We start from the raw sequence: 18,581 nt of genomic DNA, 5'->3' as shown, positions 1-18,581 counted from the left end.
CAAGTATAAAAGAAAAAAGGGACAAAATTCTGTGGCAGAGGAAGGGACAGTCAGGAAAGTCCACTCTATAAAAATGTTTCTTACACTAAGGAAGGGTAAATAAGCTTTGGCCACGTGGAGGTGGCATGAAAGGGTAAAGGATGTGTGTTGCAGGCAGAGAGCCAAAGAGAGAGCACAGTGTATTTGAGGTGCTGAAAGTATGCCTCTAGGCATGCTGATATCTGCTTGTTTCTGTTTTCTCAGTGCCTGACACATAGGAAGTGTCAATATGTCCTTAATGGGTGAAAATGAATTAATAGATTTTGAATCTCAGGAATTGTGTAACAGAGAAAGCATATGAGTAGAAAAGGAACTGAAAATAGGTCTGGTTTATTTTAATTATATTATTCTTTATAAGATCTCAAGTGATCAATTGTCAGTTATCAGGATTATAGTTCTCAAGAGTTCTAAGTTTTGCAAAACTATAATTAACAAGATTAGAATATCAGAAAACAGGACATTGGGGGAAAAAATGAAAATAACAGTAAATGTTTTAAAATAATAATAAGCAAAATTTCTAGATGGCATTCCTTTCAAAGAAATTACATTCTTTTCAAGCCTGCCCTTACTAGCTTTAACTAGCTTGAAATCCTTTATACTTCTATTGTTTTTAGTTTTTTCATCATGAGTCCTTTTTTTGAGGAGGTGGGGTGGGAAACAGGCCCTCATTCTATTGACTACAATGCAGTGTCAACATCATAGCTTGCAGCAACCTCAAACTCCTGGGCTTAAGCAATCCTCCTGCCTCAGCCTCCTTAGTAGATGAAACTACAGGCACATGCCACCATGCCCAGCTAATTTTTTTTTTTCGTAAAGATAGAGTTTTATTATGTTGCTCAGGGTTGTCTCAAACTCTGGCCCCTAGTGATCCTCCTGCCTTGGCCTCCCAAAGTGCTAGGATTGTATGCATGAGGCACCATACTTGGCCTTGTAATTCTCGACAAAAATATTATAAGAGCCTGGCCTTTTTTTTTGTAGAGACAGAGTCTCACCTTATTGCCCTCGGGTAGAGTGCCATGGCGTCACACAGCTCACAGCAACCTCCAGCTCCTGGGCTTAGGCAATTCTCCTGCCTCAGCCTCCCGAGCAGCTGGGACTACAGGCGCCTGCCACAACGCCCGGCTATTTTTTGGTTGCAGTTCAGCTGGGGCCGGGTTTGAACCCGCCACCCTCGGTATATGGGGCCGGCGCCCTACCGACTGAGCCACAGGTGCCGCCCAGAGCCTGGCCTTTTTATTGATTCACTTACTTTTGAAAGAGACATTCCCCACTCTCCCTTGGCACCAGGACGTCCAGGACTGGTCTTCAAACCACACATTGAGAGTACAGAACAAAACATATATTCTCTCTGATGTACAGATCTCTGCTTGGTAAACTTAAGTTATATGAAATCACTTGTGAAGCTTGTTAAATGCAGATTCTCAGGCCTTGTCCTAGAGATTCTGGTCCATCAAATCTGAGATAAGAGTCTAAGCATCTGCATTTTTAATAACCACAAATATCCAAGTATTTATTGGAGGACTGCAGTTTGAGAAATACTGGTGTAAGGGAAAAAACAGCAATAATTGGATTACTCATGGAGCTTTTAAAGGTAGGTACTTGGGCCCACCCTTGAAGATTCTGATTTAGTATTTGGATTGAGCTAAGTCTGATATTTATTGAGTATTACTAGTTAAGGGACATGTTTAAAAAACTTAGGTTTTTACATTTGGAAATATAAACATAAAACTGAGTTGTAAAACCATACTAGCAAGGGATCGTGGATATATGTAAATTTATGTGGGCCTTTGTAGATCATAAATTTATTGTTTACACTATTTTATCATTGCTTCCTATGGCAACAGTTAGAACAATCAACGCTTCAAACAGAACTTGAGAAGGAAAGACAAGCCCTCAAGAGTGCCCTTGGAAAAGCCCAGTTCTCAGAAGAAAAGGAACAAGAGAATAGTGAGCTCCGCACAAAACTTAAACAACTGCAGGTGGAGATTTGTTGTTTTAGAAAGATAGCGATATCTTAGGAAGAGACTTAACCTGATCTAACATATTGTAAACCACTTGAATTATTAGAAAAAGAGGAAATCTTAGTGGTGCAGTACTGTGGTTTCTGTTCTCTTATGACTGTGGTTTAGAGTAGAATTGTTATGATGGTACAAAGAGGTGGAGGCAGTGTCAGTTGTAAACAGTATACTGTGTAAATGCATGGACAAAAGCAATACCTTGCATTTCTTCAAGAAGCAGATTTGTAACCAGATTGAGCTAAAATTACCAGATTTGTGCATTCGTCTTCCACTGAAATTCTTTGTAATTATCCAGAAATTTAACTAGAGTAGGTTACATGCAGTAGGATTTCTTAACTTTAAATAGTTTTCACAATTCCCATCTCAGAAAATATGCTATTAAAATGCAGTCATTTTATATTTATGGGAATGTATGGCAGAATATTTTTACGGCTGTTCTCACAAATAATATACCCAACAAACTGCAGGAGAAGCTGGTGGATAGAATTTTTAGATAATTAAACACTCAAAGAGAACAGATTTCTGAACAAACAAGTACTTAAATCAACACTCAGATCTCTAAAATTGTAAGGTCAGGGGGCCACTTGGCAGGCTGAGGTAGTAGCTCTTGTCTCCAGAAATAAAGGGGCAAAGTTTATGTGGTTTGGAGGAATGCTTCCAAAAACACCATGTAGGGGAACTTGTAACAGATAAGACTAAGATCACTCAAATTCTCTCTTCTTCCAACACCTCAGATATTTTTCCCCAAATTTTAAAGAAATCTAATAACCTAGAATTTAATTTTTATTGCTTTCTGAAGCAAATATTATAAAAGATGTACATGTTTTCCATTCTTGTGTGAGTTGTGTATGTGCCTATTTGGTCTTCATTGGGTTATCACTTTGTATTTTTAGTACAGAAATTTTCAAATCAGAAAAAAGAGAAATTTTTTTTTTTTTTGAGACAGAGTCTCACTTTGTTGTCCTTGGTAGAGTGCTGAGGTGTTATAGCTCACAGCAACCTCAAACTCATGGGCTCAAGTGATTCTCCTTGTCTCAGCCACAAAGTAGCTGGGACTATAGGCACCTGCCTCAATGCATAGCTATATCTAAAAATAGCTACTTTTAGAAACAGGGTCTCACTCTTGCTCAGGTTGGTCTCTTAACTCCTGAGCTCAAGCAATCCACCCACCTTGGCCTCCCAGAGTGCTAGAATTATAGGTGTGAGCCACCTCACCTGGCCAAGAAAATAGTCTTATGATCCTTTGTTTGTCCATCACCTGACTTAAACAGTTGTCAGCATTCATTGTTTCATTTTGTCCACCTTTCTTGTTGCTGGAATATTTTAAAGAAAAATCTCATACCTTTGTTTCATTGATAAATACTTCAGTATACATCTCTTATAGAAAAGGACTAAAATATATTCTTCAGTGGACTTTTCATTGGTAGAAACTAAAATTAGCTTTCCAGAATGCTGGCCCTTATTATAGGACTATCTGAGTTAGAACTAGGTCATTTGGTTATTTGGCCAGCTAACCTCTTGATACAAAGTACAAGTTAAACCAGACCCTCTCTTACTCTTGTCTTTGTGTGTCATTGAGTTCCAATGAACCATGCTAGCTCAAGAAAGGAGACAGTTTGGTAGGAACCAGAGCTGCTCTATCAGTCTCTCAGGGGTTACTTGGCTCTTTCATTTCTCCTCCTCTGTCTCTCTGAGCATTTATTTGACCCAGCATGGACCTCCAACCTGAGCTGATACATCTCTCCAAGTCTAGCACTTACATAGACTTGCTGTACTAGGTCTTGGTTCAAACTATGAAGAGAGTGAGAACCTATTTTCTGGCTAGTCAGTGGATGAACCGGCTGAGAATCAGATCATGTATGGCCAGGATTAGATAGTATAACAGAAATGGCTGCCTCAGCACAATGAGTGGGGACAGTTTACAGAAGGAAGACTCCAGATGGATAGGGCACTAGAAACAGTTAATGAAAATTCTCAATTCTCCATTTTAGTTAAGAGTGTTACACTGAGTTTGAAATAAGGTAATCATTCAGGTAGATCAGGGGAATACAATCAGTAGCTTAGGATGAAAAATTATTTTTCTCTGTAATTTAGGGAAATTTTAGCAGTTTCTTTTTACTTGAAAGAGGAAGTATCTGAATTTAGTTCTGTGGTCTAGATAGATTTGCTAATGTGTTAGTAGTAGTAAAACTAAGCTGGCATATAACAGATAAACTCCCCATTTTACTCCCTCCATAGGATGACAATAACCTGTTAAAACAGCAACTTAAAGATTTCCAGAATCACCTTAACCATATGGTTGATGGTTTGATTCGTCCAGAAGAAGTGGCAACTCGTGTGAATGAGCTAAAGGCAAAACTGAAATTAGGAGTTGGGGAAATAAGGTAAGGGAAAATCAAGACCTCCAAATGTGGGACCACACAAGCTCAGAGTTGTGAGCGTGAAGTTCAGTGATAAACTCAGCCTTCTAAGTTCTATTCATGGCCAATTTCTATTTTTTTATTTTTTTTTTAGAGACCGAGTCTCACTTTATTGCCCTCGGTAGAGTGCCATGGCATCAGCTCACAACAACTTCCAACTCCTAGGCTTAAGTGATTTTCTTGCCTCAGCCTCTCAAGTATCTGGGACTACATGCGCCCGCCAGAATGCCTGGCTATTTTTTTGTTGCAGTTTGTCTGGGGCTGGGTTCGAACCTGCCACCCTTGGTATACGGGGCTGGAGCCCTACCCTCTGAGCCACAGGTGTCTCCCTTCTTTTTTTTTTCTTTTGAGACAGAGTCTTACTGTGTCACCCTCATAGAGAGCTGTGGCGTCAAAGTTCACAGTAACCTCAAACTCTTGGGCTTAAGAAGTTCTCTTGCCTCAGCCTCCCAAGTAGCTGGGTACAGGTGCCTGCCACAACACCTGGAAATTTTTTGTTGTTGTTGTAGTTGTCTTTGTTGTTTGGCAGGTCCGGGCTGGGTTCGAACCCGCCAGCTTTGGTGTATGTGGCTAGCACCCTAGCTGCTGAGCTACAAGTGCTGAGCCGTGGCTGATTTCTTTTGTAGGGTTCTCCTATGGCATTTCTATGACTGAAACATAAGATTTTTTATTTTTTTTTCAGTTATTGGCCGGGGCTGGGTTTGAACCCACCACCTCTGGTATATGGGGCCGGCACCCCACTCGTTGAGCCACAGGCGCCGCCGGAAGATTTTTTAATTCTAATTGTCACTTTAAAAGAATTTTGTGGCTTAGTACCTGTTGCTCAAGCGGCTAAGGCACCAGCCACATACACCTGAGCTGGCAGGTTCGAATCCAGCCTAGGCCCACCAAACAACAATGATTGCTGCAACAAATAATAGCTGGGTGTTGTGGCAGGTGCCTGTAGTCCCAGCTACTTGGGAGGCAGAGGCAGGAGAATTGCTTGAGCCCAGAAGTTGGAGGTTGCTGTGAGCTGTGATGCCAAGGCACTTTACCCAGGGTGACAGCTTGAGGCTCTGTCTCAAAAAAAAAAAAAAAAGAATTTTGTACATTTTATATTTTATACTTTTTGGTATTAACTCTAAAAAATAAAGGTTTTAAGAGTAATTCTTTCTTGAAAGTTCATTACATATGGTCAGGAAGCAGAGTACATTGTACATTTTAAATAGAGAACAAATATCAAAAGAAAGCTGAGAATTATTTCAATTATATGAAATGGACATTTATTCTATGAGCAAGCACTGTTAGCCTGACAGAAGCCTGTGTTTTCAGAGTAGCAACAGTCATTAAAACAATGTTTGGCTCTCAGGAGATGATCTAAGTAAATTGCTATAAATTGACACTGGTTCTTCCAGGTAGCTATTTTTACTCTTGCACTACTGTTAACAGCATGTTTGTATCCAGAATCAAAAATAAAATTTTCCATTTATACTGTCTCTTTTTTCCTCCTTGCTAGAATCCATAATCCTTCAGATGTTTTAGGGAGAAGTCTTGCTGATTTACAAGAACAATTCAGTGAAATTCTTGCACGCTCCCAGTGGGAAAGAGAAGAAGCACAAGTTAGAGAGAGAAAACTCCAAGAAGAAATGGCTCTGCAGAAAGAAAAACTGGCAAATGGACAAGAAGAGTTCAAGCAGGCGTGTGAAAGAGCTCTTGAAGCAAGAGTAAGAAAAGGGCAAGAGGCAACTGGAGGGAAGTGTTTGGCAGATATTAATATTTTTCAGCAAATTACAATGCTTCTTTTCTCATGTAAATATAATACAATATTTTTTTTTTTTTTGAGACAGAGTCTCAAACTGTCACCCTGGGTAGGGTGTTGTGGCATCACAGCTCACAGCAACCTCCAGCTCTTGGGCTTAGGCGATTCTCTTGCCTCAGCCTCCTGAGTAGCTGGGACTACAGGCTACAAGGGCCCACCACAACACCGGGTTATTTTTTTGTTGCAGTTTGGTTGGGGCCGGGTTCGAATCCACCACCCTTGGTATACTGGGCCAGCACCTTACTCACTGAGCCACAGGCACTGCCTGAGAAATCAATTTTAATGTGACTAAAATTCAACCCTAAATATGGTTATGATATCAAAGTCAGGCTTGTTTGTGACACTGTGCTTTTCTTATTCTGGAACAAGTAAGAGATAATTTTATGACAGGTAGGTAAATAATACCACATTATTAGAGTATAGTTTGGTGCCAAAATCTGATGTTTTGTTTTGGGTTTGGATCATAGAAAGCATTCTAGATAAAACTATCCCCAGTAACTCATTAGTGCAAAATTTCATTAACACCCTAAATTAAAATGAAAGATAATTCTATAAAGTGTTTGTTTAAAATAGTTTGCTTTAATAATCATTCTTGAAGGCTCAGCACCTGTGGCTCAAGCGGTTAAGGCGCCAGCCACATACACCTGAGCTGGCAGGTTCGAATCCAGCCCGGGCCTGCCAAACAACAATGACAGCTGCAACCTAAAAATAGCCGAGCTTTGTGGTGGGTATCTGTAGTCCCAGCTACTTGGGAGGTGGAGGCAGGAGACTCGCTTGAGCCCAGGAGTTGGAGGTTGTTGTGAGCTGTGATGCTACAGCACTCGACCCAGGGTGACAGCTTGAGGCTCTGTCTCAAAAAAAAAAAATCATTCTTGAAACTTGATTTCTTCACAGATTAATTTCGATAAGAGGCAACATGAAGCAAGAGTCCAGCAGTTAGAAAATGAAATTCACTATTTGCAAGAAAATCTAAAAAGTATGGAAGAAATCCAAGGCCTTACAGATCTCCAACTTCAGGAGGCGGATGAAGAGAAGGAGAGAATTCTAGCTCAACTTCGAGAGTTAGAAAAAAAGGTAGGGGAGTCTAGGAAGGTGAAACACACAAGTACCGCTTCCTGGGTGCTGCGCTGGTGATCAGGTCAGCTGAAAGGAGTGTTATCCATAGTAGCCTCTGGCTGCATTACTGACACAGAGCTGAACTTGCCCTCAGAGGGATCTGGATCCATGTTGCCCAGGTCTTGAGACCAGGATGTCATCATAGGTGGAAACGAGACTTGGCAACATAAGAAGTGACTTAAGTGTGAATTAGGTGGTACTTAAGAGATAGTATTGGGATGAGTTTGACTCCTTAGAAAACTCTTGTCCAGTTGGATACATCCATGGGAAATTATTTTTAACTCCTCATTTCCTTTCTAATACCCAAGTCTCTTTGTGATGACTTTTCTTCATCCCAACTCAACCATCTACTCTCATTATCACATCTTAGACTGTCAAATTCAGAAATTGCATCTGCCACCTCTGAAATCACAAACTGATGCCTACTGTGATCATGACCTTTTACGACACCCCACACTAACAGTTTTTCGGTCTCATTGAGCTTCTGATTTGTTAGCCCCACCTTTCTGTCTGTTAAGTCCTTCCTGTCTTTACTTGCCTCCTTGTCCAATTTAAATTCCATGTTTTCCCACTAAGCCATTTTTTGCAAATACCCTCAAATCTTTTGTCGTTTTGTCCTATTTTATTTCCCTGGCAAAACTGAAGCTCTCTGTGTTCTTTGGGCCTGCACCCATGGCAGGAATACTTGAAGAAAAAAATCATCCCTATAGTATAGTGGGGCTGTGAGCTGTGACACCACAGCATTCTTAAAAACTGATTAAAACTGATAGTTTTAATTAAAACTTATCACCCATTAAAAACTGATAGTTGCCAGCCTCAAATGGGAAACATGGCCCTTCACTCAGGCAAACTGGCTCTCATGTACCACTGTTTCATATCTTCTCCACTCCTCACACTTGCCACCTCCCCCTTTTCCCAGCCTCAGTAAATATATTACTTCATCCTTCAATGAGAACACATCAATTCCTAAGCTCTATTGAGTCCACCTCAAAAATATATGCCTGGAGTATATGTTCTTTTTCATTTCTGATGCCACCACCCTCATCTAACTATTATCTCTTCTGACAACTGATGTAGCTGCCTGACAGGTCTGCTACTGCCTCTCATGACCGTGTTCCACACAGCAGCCAGCTTCCCTTGTTGTTAGGATAAAAACCAAAGTTCTTAAGCATATGAGGCCCTGCATGATTGACCTCTCGTGAGATGTCTCTTTTGCTCAGTATGCTTTCTCTTTCTTTCAGTTCCTCAGAGATACCAAGTTCTTTCTTCACCACCATGTTCCCCGGACTGTATTCAGCAATTTCAAAGGCTGTTCCATCCATTTCTTAGTGATGGTGCCAAGAAAGGTTTTTCCAATGAATGAAGTTATGAGCACTAAGATTCTAGCCTAAGAAGACTGATTATAAATTTATCTTAATGTTAAGATTTTTTAATTTGTTCAGTGGGTATTTATGGAGCATCTTCTGTGTATCAGGTATTGTTGTAGGCATGGTGGGTGAAGCAGTGAACAGAGCCCTGCCCTTCTGCAGCTTAAATCTTAATTCAGTTCAGCCTGAGCAAGAGTGGGACCCTCTCTCTACTAAAAATAGAAAAAACTAACCAGGCATTGTGGTGAGTGCCTGTAGTCCCAGCTACTCAGGAGGCTGAGGCAAGAGAATCACTTTAGCCCAAGAGTTTGAGGTTGCTGTGAGCTAAGATGATGCCATGGGACTCTACTGAGGGTGTCAGAGTGAGACTCTGTCTTAAAAAAAAAAATCTTAATTCATTGCTACCAAATGATTCATATGGTAATTACTGTTTCCTTTATTTTAGAAGAAACTTGAAGATGCCAAATCTCAGGAGCAATTTTTTGGTTTAGATAAAGAATTAAAGAAACTAAAGAAAGCTGTGGCCAACTCTGATAAGCTAGCCACAGTTGAGCTCACCATTGCCAAAGACCAACTTAAGTCCCTTCATGGAACTGTTTTGAAAATTAACCAGGAGCGAGCAGAGGTAAGTCCATTTGTACAGAACAAGTTTCTACAGTGCTGCTGCGAAAAAACATAGCATCTTGTATTATTTATCTCTTGTTGTAGACTTTAGTTACCTTATTCACCATTGTAAAATTGTCTGGTTTTCTTTCTTTTTTTTTGTTTTTTTTAACTTGTTTGGTTTTCTTTCTTCTTTTTTTTTTTTTTTTTGAGACAGTCTCATTTTGTTGCCCTCAGTAGAGTGCTGTGGTGTCACAGCTCACAGCAACCTCAAACTCTTGGGCTTAAGATATTCTCTGGCCTCAGCCTCCCTAGTAGCTGGGACTACAGGAGCCCATCACAACACCCAGCTATTTTTTTGTTTTGTTTTGTTTTCTTAGAGACAGAGTCTCACTTTTTCACCCTTGGTAGAGTGCTGTGGCATCACAGCTCACAGCAACCTCCAGCTCTTGGGCTTAGGTGATTCTCTTGCCTCAGCCTCCCGAGTAGCTGGGACTACAGGCGCCTGCCCCAATGCCCAGCTATTTTTTTGTTGCAGTTTGGCCGGGGCCGGGTTCGAACCCACCACCCTCAGTTTATGGGGCTGGCGCTCTATTCACTGAGCCACAGACACCGCCCAAAGCTATTTTTTTGTTGCAGTTGTCATTGTTGTTTAGCTGGCCTGGGCCAGATTCAAACCTGCCAACCTTGGTGTATGTGGCCGATGCTATAACCACTGTGCTACGGGCACCAAGCCAAAATTGTCTGTTTTTCTTAATGCCCAAAGATTGTATTTCCCCCATTGCAACTCCTAAGAATTTATTTTGTGTTGCCATATGCCCTGTGTCCTAAAAGGAACCATCAAGTGAAACATACTATCCCTACCTCGTAGTGTAGGGATGAGGAGGTAGCTGTCAACACATACCTGGATGAGGGTTTTGAAGGCTTGTCATACAAGCCTCAAATTTTTAATCTTGTATAGTCATAAGAAAATATGTTTCCTCACAGTACTGTTATGACTCCTGACTGAGATAATGTCTATTATGGTGCTTTATAGTATCCAAATGGTGATAAGATTAAGATAGTAGATCATAGAAGAAAAAAATATATAATGATGAGAGCCCAGAGAGACATTGATCATAAAAGACTATAGAACAGAAAGAAAAAATAGCCCTTGTTCTTTCTGAAGCACCCCATTGCCCACTTGGCCCCTGGGGGCTGGGTACCACATGGGCATAGGCAGCCAGGCAGGCAATGTGATAAGAGCAGAAGAGTAAATCTGAGAGGAAGAATAAATGAAGAAGACAAGCTATGATAGCAGTGCCAACTTCTCATACTTCTGTCCCAGCAGGAGTTGCAGGAAGCAGAGAGGTTCAGCAGAAAGGCAGCACAAGCGGCTAGGGATCTGACTCGAGCAGAAGCTGAGATTGAACTCCTGCAGAATCTCCTCAGGGAGAAGGAAGAGCAGGTCAGTATTGGTACCCTGAGACCTTCTCCTTACTGGGTTCTTATGAGTCCCTAAGGGACTAAATTACTATAGGTGATTGCTCAAAGAACTGCACAGTGCAGTCAATAATCAGTACTTTATCCTCTACAATGTGTCAGGTAGAGTGCAGTAAAGGAGTAATGTGGTTTTCTCACTAGTAAAGTATAAAGAAAAACTATAGAGTTATAATCAATTTGGAAGGATAAACACATCTAGAAATGAATTAATTCATTGACAACTTTGTGTATGTGATATTTGAATAGGTTCGAACTGAGATGGAGAAAGCAGATGCAGGTACTGGAGGAGTAAACTCACAGGTGCTAGAGTTCAAGAAACTGAATGAGACAATGGAGCGACAAAGGACAGAGATTGCGAGGCTGCGGAACGTACTAGACCTCACTGAGGCTGGTAAAGTATAGGACTTTGATTTTTGCAATTTTTTTTTTTTTTTTGAGACAGAGTCCCACTTTATCACCCCCAGTAGAGTGCTATGGCATCATAGCTCACAGCAACCTCAGACTCTTGGACTCAAGTGATTCTCTTGCCTCAGCCTCCTGAGAAGCTGGGACTACAGGCGCCTGCCACAATTCCCGGCTATTTTTTTTCTTAGAGACAAGGGTCTTGCTCTGGTTCAGGCTAGTCTTGAACTTGTGAACTTAGGCAGTCCACCCACCTCAGCCTCCCATAGTGCTAGGATTACAGGCGTGAGCTACTGCGCCAGGCCTTTTGCAGTGGTTTTGTAGTTCTAAAATCAAATCATCCTGTTTGTTCTTTGCCTTTGGAAAATGTATTCACCTGTTGCAAATAAATACCATGCTTGATTTAGAGAGCTATGGTAATTAACTTTAATAAGTAATATCAAAGAATTTAAAAACATTTCTTGTAAGTATAATATTGAGGGACTTGATTACAAAGAGATAAGAGGTTTTTATTTGTGATTTCAAAAGAAATAATGTTTACCAATCTGTTTGTTTTTTTTTTTTACTATACTTTATATAAGGATGTGCTATCCTCTTAGTGTTAGCAAAAACTAATCACCAGCAGGCAGACAAAAGTCAGCTTTGAGAAACTGATAAAATTTATTGGCTGTCATGGAATCTCTTTTGCATTTTGAGAGAGAAAGGAAGTAAATGATTTCATCCCAACTTCCTAAAATGGCTTTCCTTTACAGACAACAAAGGAAGCTTTGAAAACATTTTAGAAGAAATTGCCGAACTTCGTCGTGAAGTTTCTTATCAAAATGATTACATCAGCAGTATGGCCGATCCTTTCAAAAGACGAGGCTATTGGTACTTTATGCCGCCACCACCACCATCGTCATCAAAAGTAGGAATTCTGTGATGTCGGAGTGTTTACTGAATTCTCTTAAAGTATGGCATTGTCCCTTTCCTCAAATTTGTGAACAGATGCCAAGAACAACATTTCTATGCTAAACTGCATATTGAGGTTCTTTGGTGTTTTTAATGTTTGAGATGAAAATAGGGTCTTCCCTGGAAAGATGACAATTGGACATGAATAGTCAATTGTCTGTTGTGGGGTCCCTGGAATGAATATGCTGTAAGGGGAAAAGGGAACTTGAGCTCAGAGAGCCTGTTGAAACTGGGTATAGAATTGTGCAGAGGCTCAGACAGGAAAATAGGCACCTGGATTTCATTTCCTTTTAACAAATATTCAGTGCATACTGAAGTGCAGGCCAAGTATTAGGCAGTGGTGGGGTACCATAGTAAGTGATACAACCCTTGCTCTCAGAGAGCTCCTAGGCCCTGTCAGTATGATTACAAAACAGTGATATGCATGTGACAAGAGACTTGACCTTTGTGTTGTAGTTGCAGAAATGTTAAGAATTATCTCCTGGGGAAGTTCAGGAGGGAAGCCTTCACAGGCAGTTAGCACTTCACAGGTTGTGCAGTTAGCACTTAGCAAGCAATGAGAGATGGCCTTTTTGAAGGGAGGAAAGAGCTTGTGTGGAAGAGGTGAATTGGCATAGCCATGGGAAATAGCCTTGTGGGGCTGGAGAGTTTGATGATAACAGGGAAAGATGAAGCTGGAAAAGTAGATTGGGATCATGCTTTTTTTGTAAAGGGCCTTAAAATCCCTTCCACTTAATAATGTAGGCCATGGGAAAGGATTAGTTTGCTATCATGGCCAAAGATACAGTTTAGGAAGAATATTCTGGGTAAGTGTGCAGGCTAGACTTTTGACAGTAAGCTTTCTGTGGGGCTGTTTGAACTGATTTAAGTGAAGTATAGAAGGAGACAGCTAAATTAGTGAATCTGGAAAAGGAAATATGGGAGAAGGTATGTTAAAGAGACAAAATGGTCAGGGCTTGGTGCCTGGATATGGGAAGATGAGGAGGGCTGTATTCATCCAAAGCGCAGGGGTTGGATGCCGTCCTACCCACATGAGCTGACAAGCAACAGTTAGAGAGAAACGGCTTAGACACACTGGGATCTCAGGACTGATAGACTTAACCAGAACCCTGAAGAGCAGAATCTGAGATCCTCCTCCCAGAAGCCTTGGGCCAACTAGGGCTGGAGGTACAAACAGAGTAAGTTAGAGCAAACATGAGCTGGGTGAGGATTTGGAGGCTAGACCTCAGAAGGAGAGGGAGAAGAGCAGAATAGAGCTTTAAAGCCATGCCAAGCTCCCAGGCTAGCAGAAAACTGATATCCCCAGATTCCCTTGAATGTTTGCAGGTTTCCTTTGCCTCAGTTGCTGGACCATCAGGACAAAGGTAAAAGAAAAGAAACCACCAGGAAAGATGAGAAGAGAGGCCAACACCCTGAGTTCTGATAACTTATGGAGAACTTGTTCTTGTTCCTTTCTCTTGGGAAGTTGCCACATAAAATTAACCCAGTCATATGGTCAGATAACATTTCAGCGTGGTCAAGGACTTGTTACTTCTATAAAATTGTACCAAAAGAAAAGGGATGGATTTTTAAAAATAATTTCTGAAGGATAGAATTTGGTTTGGTTATGTTTACCACATTCTGAGCACTTCACTTTCATAGACCATTCTGATGTGACCCCAGCCATTGCACACATGCAGCCTTTCTCTTTTCTCAGCCTCCCAGACATTGCCATGTTGATCAAGTCCAGAGAGACATAAACTGAAGCGTGTATGTGGCACTGCAGTCTGTGTGGCTGAGTAATCACTTCTCACTTCTGTCTGAAAAATGAGAATTATGATAATGAAAAGAAACTAAGTTGTTTTTCAACTTTGCTACATCTCCGCTTTGACATTTCTCAAAATCAGCCTTTCCATTTGTAATAGATAGTGTGCTCTGCTGTCATTTATTTTAGGTTTCCAGCCATAGTTCCCAGGCCACCAAAGACTCTGGAGTTGGCTTAAAGTACACAGCCTCAACTCCCATTAGAAAATCATGTCCTGGGCAGCAAGATGGGAAGGAAGGCAGTGGACCTCCACCTGCTTCCGGATATTGGGTTTATTCTCCCATCAGGAGTGGGTTACATAAATCGTTTCCAAACAGAGGTAAGTCAAATCATGTGGAGAAGTTGGATTTCTCTTGCATGTTTAATTAACTTTTTATTAGTTCCCTGCAGTTCCTAAGATGTAGTCCAAACTCCACAGCTAGGTCTATGAGGCCCTCTATGATCTGCTCTTGGCCAAACTCCCATCTTGTCTCACTTCCCATCACTCTCCACATCATACCTGACTACTTAAGATGATCATATTATGTTCCATTCCTCAGACCTCCATCTTTTAAATCCCCTGTCTGGAATGTCCTTCTTTCTCTATTCTCTCCCAAGCTGATTCTATTCATCCTTCAATAAGACCCAGGTCCTCAAACATCATTCCTTTACAGAGCCTTCTTCCACTCTGCTTCACCCAGGCTGACTGAGCAGCGTTTTTGCCTTTACTGAAGCATATTGCCTTTACCCTTGCATCACGGCATTAGCTCCAGAGGTAAATAATCAGATCAGGGTAAATCCCTCCTCTTTTACTTAGTAGCTATGTGATCTGCAAATTATGTAGCAGTTCTAAAATTGTTAATCTGTAAAATGGGGATATTATCTTCTAAGCATCTGTTCATTCTGGAACTATTATATTGAGTGCCTCCTTTTATGCAATGTGAAGTAGGCTACTGAATAAATGAATGAATAAGTTAATAACAAATGAACCAACAGGTAGACATAAGGAAATTAAAGTATCAGGCACTGAAGATACTTTGAAACCATGTTTTGATCTGCTTTCCAAAACTACCTTTGACCTTTCTTACATCTCCAGTATCTTGGCTTAACTGCTACTATTTTCCAATAAACTTACTTACCTAGTAAACCATGGTGGTAAAACACTCTTCTGTTTATTTCTTTGAAGATGCAGACAGTGGAGGAGGTAGCCAAGAAGAGAGTGATCTGGATGACCAAGAAGAAACCCCGTTTGTGCCTCCCCCTGGATACATGATATACACTGTGCTTCCTGATGGTTCTCCTGTACCGCAGGGCATGGCCCTCTATGCACCACCTCCTCCCTTGCCCAACAATAGCCGACCTCTTACCCCTGGCACTGTTGTTTATGGTCCACCCCCTGCTGGGGTCCCCATCGTCTATGGGCCTCCACCACCCAACTTTTCTGTCCCACTCATTCCTATGGGTGTACTGCATTGCAACGTCCCAGAACATCATAACTTAGTAAGTGGAAAGACATGTAATTCCTTGTCCACACTGCTTTCATGGGTGACTAATAAGATCGTATGCTTAATGAGGTGACCTATTTATGACTGGATTATATCACAAAAGTGTGTTCGAAAGATAAATGTTTAGAACTGTGCAAGCATTCTCTTATTGAAATAGTAGTGTGCACCCAGCTACTTGGGAGGCTAAGGCAGGAGGATCACTTGAGCCCAGGCATTGGAGGCCAGTCTGAGCAACATAGCCAGGAGAAAAAAATACTGTGAGCAGAAGTTAGTTCATAAACCTGGTTTAACCACTTTATAACAGAAATGCTTTCAGTTCCAAAATTAACCATTTTTATAAAGTTTACATATATTTCTATTGATGAGTGCTATATTAATAGACATGTATAGATACATTCACACACTAATGCCTCTGCTTGTACATGCACATATATGTGTGCATGTGTGTGCACACGAATAAACAGCGTATAGCAAGGTTTTGGTGGGGATTATCTCTGGTAGGTAGAATTTAAGGATTATTATTTTCATAGTTCATGTTGTATTCTGTTTTTCCCATTTCCCCATGGTTTTACAAATGTTTTTTAGAAGTATTTTATTGACTACCCAACATTTCTGTATTTGTATAGCCGAGTATTTGTAAATTCTCACTCTATTTCATATTCTTTATTCTTTTTTATTCTTGATTCTAAGAAATCATTACTTCCTAATCACTAGATTAATTTCTAACTTTTTGGTTCTAAAAAGATAAAATGCATTCCAAGCTTCTCTTTCAAACTCAGAACATCTGGAGGCTTCCCCCCCATCCCCCCACAAAAGAAAGCAGATTGAGAGGAAGATAAAGGACTAAAGACATCTAGGTATCAAGTCACCAGACCCATTTTAACAGGTTAGACTAGATTCAGATGGTCTAGGTGCATTTATGTGGTTAACAATGGCAATCACTCACATTCTCTTGCAGTTTTCCAATGCATGTTATAATTTTTGGCAGTTCTGTCTGTTCAGCATTTATAGATAATCCCTTATGAATAGTTGTTTTACTCTCCCCAGGTACCCAACTGTTCTTATAGTGTCCCAAGTGTTCACATGTTATTTCTTCAGGTCATTCGTTCTTTAAAACCCAGGCAAAACACTTGTTCCTCTATGCACCCTTCTCAGACAACTCCCCTCCCATGTGTCCAGAGGAGGGAGAAACTTGTGACTGTCTCTGATGCTAAATGTTGAACTCTTTGGAGACACATATTATCCACAGGATCTTGGAGCATGTTTCTTAATCATAGTTGGACTGATGGAAACATTAAAAATTGTATTAGTCCATTAATTTCATCTATGACATTGAAAAAATTGCCTTGACTTAATTTATTTTTTCATACTGAAGTTTTAGACTCTACCACCATTTTCCACATCAGAGATACGATTTTAACCACAGTTGATTTTTTTTTTTTTTTTAAGACACAGTGTCACTTTGTTGCTCTTGGTAGGGTGCCATGGCATTTTCATAGCTCACAGCAACCTCCAACTCTTGGGCTCAAGCTATCCTCTTGTCTCAGCCTCTTGAGTAGCTGGGACTACAGGTACCTGCCACAACACATGGCTATTTTTAGAGATAGGGTCTCTTTCTTGCTCAGACTGGTCTCAAACTCCTGAGCTCAAGTGATCCACTGGTCTTGCCTTCCCAGAGTGCTTAGGATTACAGGTGTGAACCATCATGCCTAGCCAATCAGTTAATTTTAGCTTTTGTCAGGAAAGAGGGGAAGCATCCCGTGTTGTTTGAAATTCTGAATTTATTTCTTTGTTCAGGAGAATGAAGTTTCTAGACTAGAAGACATAATGCAGCATTTAAAATCAAAGAGACAGGAAGAGCGGTGGAGAAGAGCATCCAAGCAGCATTCTGAGAAAGAAATGGAAGAACAACATAATATTGATGGTCTTTTGCAAGAAAAGAAAGAGTTGGAGCATGAAGTAGAAGAATTACATCGAGCTATCCAGAAACGTCAACAGCAAAAGTAATTATTAGTAGCCATTGTATTTTTATAATCAGAGGAATATGATATTCATTAAGATAACCTAAATCTCAGGCAGCACTTGTGGCTCAAAGGAGTAGGATGCCAGCCCATACACTGGAGGTGGCGGGTTCACACCCAGCCACAGCCAAAAAAAAAAAGATAACCTAAATCAACACTGTCTAATGGAACTTTCCATGATCTTGAAAATGTTCTAGATCTATAGGGTCCAAAACAGTAGCCACTAGTCATATATGACTATGGAGCACTTGAAATGTGGAACTGAAGAACAGTTTCATTAATTTAATTTTAATTTTAATTCATGTAATAGCCGCATGGTAAATACCATCTTGGACACTGCAGGTCTAAGTTCTCTTGGCCAATAATCCACATCAACTCTTCTAGTAGTTCCTCTTGGGTAATGGCAGAACCATTCTTCCTGCCTAGTAATTCTAGCTAAAAACAATACAGGGGTTCTCCCTTCCTTTCCCTCACACCCCCAGGCATCCAGTTAGTCTCCAACTCCTGCTGAATCTGTATTTCTTTAGTCCCTTTCTGTCATCTCCACTTCTCTGGCTTTTAACCATCTCATCCTAGCCACTGTAATGGCTTCCACACTGGTCTTTCTCTCCACTCTGTCCTTGACATGGTGTAAATCTGACTATGCCACTCTCCCAGGCAATTATCAGTCCTGTCAGAATATACACCACCCTCCGCATTCTGAACCCTGCCTGTCTTTTTTATCCTTGCCCATACACAGTGTTTAGTCCGGCCCACTTACTTTCCTGTGTTTTCCCAAGGACCATATTTTCTGCTGACCCAGCACCTTTGTTTGTGCTATCATGTCTCTGAAATGCTGTAGGGTCAGTTAATGAATGCAACATCTGTTTATTGAGTCAGTTGTGTAAAAGCCTATCTTTTGCAGTAATCCATGACTTAGGACATTTCTCTAGTTTTTATCAGACTGGCCCAGGGCTTGGGAGGGATAGAGGGTTATGGAGGACATGGAGGACATGGAGGTAAGCAAGACATGGTTCCTGCCATCTAGGAGCAGACATATGACTGACAAATAGACCCACAGGGGAAGGCAAAGGCCA

The 18,581-nt window shown here is 40.8% G+C and overlaps 1 protein-coding gene across 2 annotated transcripts in view; it reads left to right on the top strand.

Moving 5' to 3' along the window:
* Nucleotides 1–18,581, top strand: part of CNTRL (centriolin) — a 110,617-nt gene that overhangs the window by 63,704 nt on the left and 28,332 nt on the right. For both annotated transcript variants that reach the window (XM_053564020.1, XM_053564029.1), the window contains exons 15-25: nucleotides 1,884–2,018; nucleotides 4,296–4,441; nucleotides 5,973–6,180; nucleotides 7,170–7,349; nucleotides 9,204–9,383; nucleotides 10,692–10,808; nucleotides 11,090–11,234; nucleotides 11,998–12,152; nucleotides 14,130–14,319; nucleotides 15,166–15,479; nucleotides 17,282–17,487. In XM_053564020.1, the coding sequence (XP_053419995.1) occupies nucleotides 1,884–2,018; nucleotides 4,296–4,441; nucleotides 5,973–6,180; nucleotides 7,170–7,349; nucleotides 9,204–9,383; nucleotides 10,692–10,808; nucleotides 11,090–11,234; nucleotides 11,998–12,152; nucleotides 14,130–14,319; nucleotides 15,166–15,479; nucleotides 17,282–17,487 (1,976 nt within the window). The remainder of the gene's footprint in view (nucleotides 1–1,883; nucleotides 2,019–4,295; nucleotides 4,442–5,972; nucleotides 6,181–7,169; nucleotides 7,350–9,203; nucleotides 9,384–10,691; nucleotides 10,809–11,089; nucleotides 11,235–11,997; nucleotides 12,153–14,129; nucleotides 14,320–15,165; nucleotides 15,480–17,281; nucleotides 17,488–18,581) is intronic.

This window comes from Nycticebus coucang, chromosome 2 (assembly GCF_027406575.1).
Source record: "Nycticebus coucang isolate mNycCou1 chromosome 2, mNycCou1.pri, whole genome shotgun sequence".
Classification (NCBI taxonomy): domain Eukaryota; kingdom Metazoa; phylum Chordata; class Mammalia; order Primates; family Lorisidae; genus Nycticebus; species Nycticebus coucang.
The sequence above is the reverse complement of the archived record's forward strand: the minus strand, read 5'-3'. Positions and strand labels throughout refer to the sequence as shown.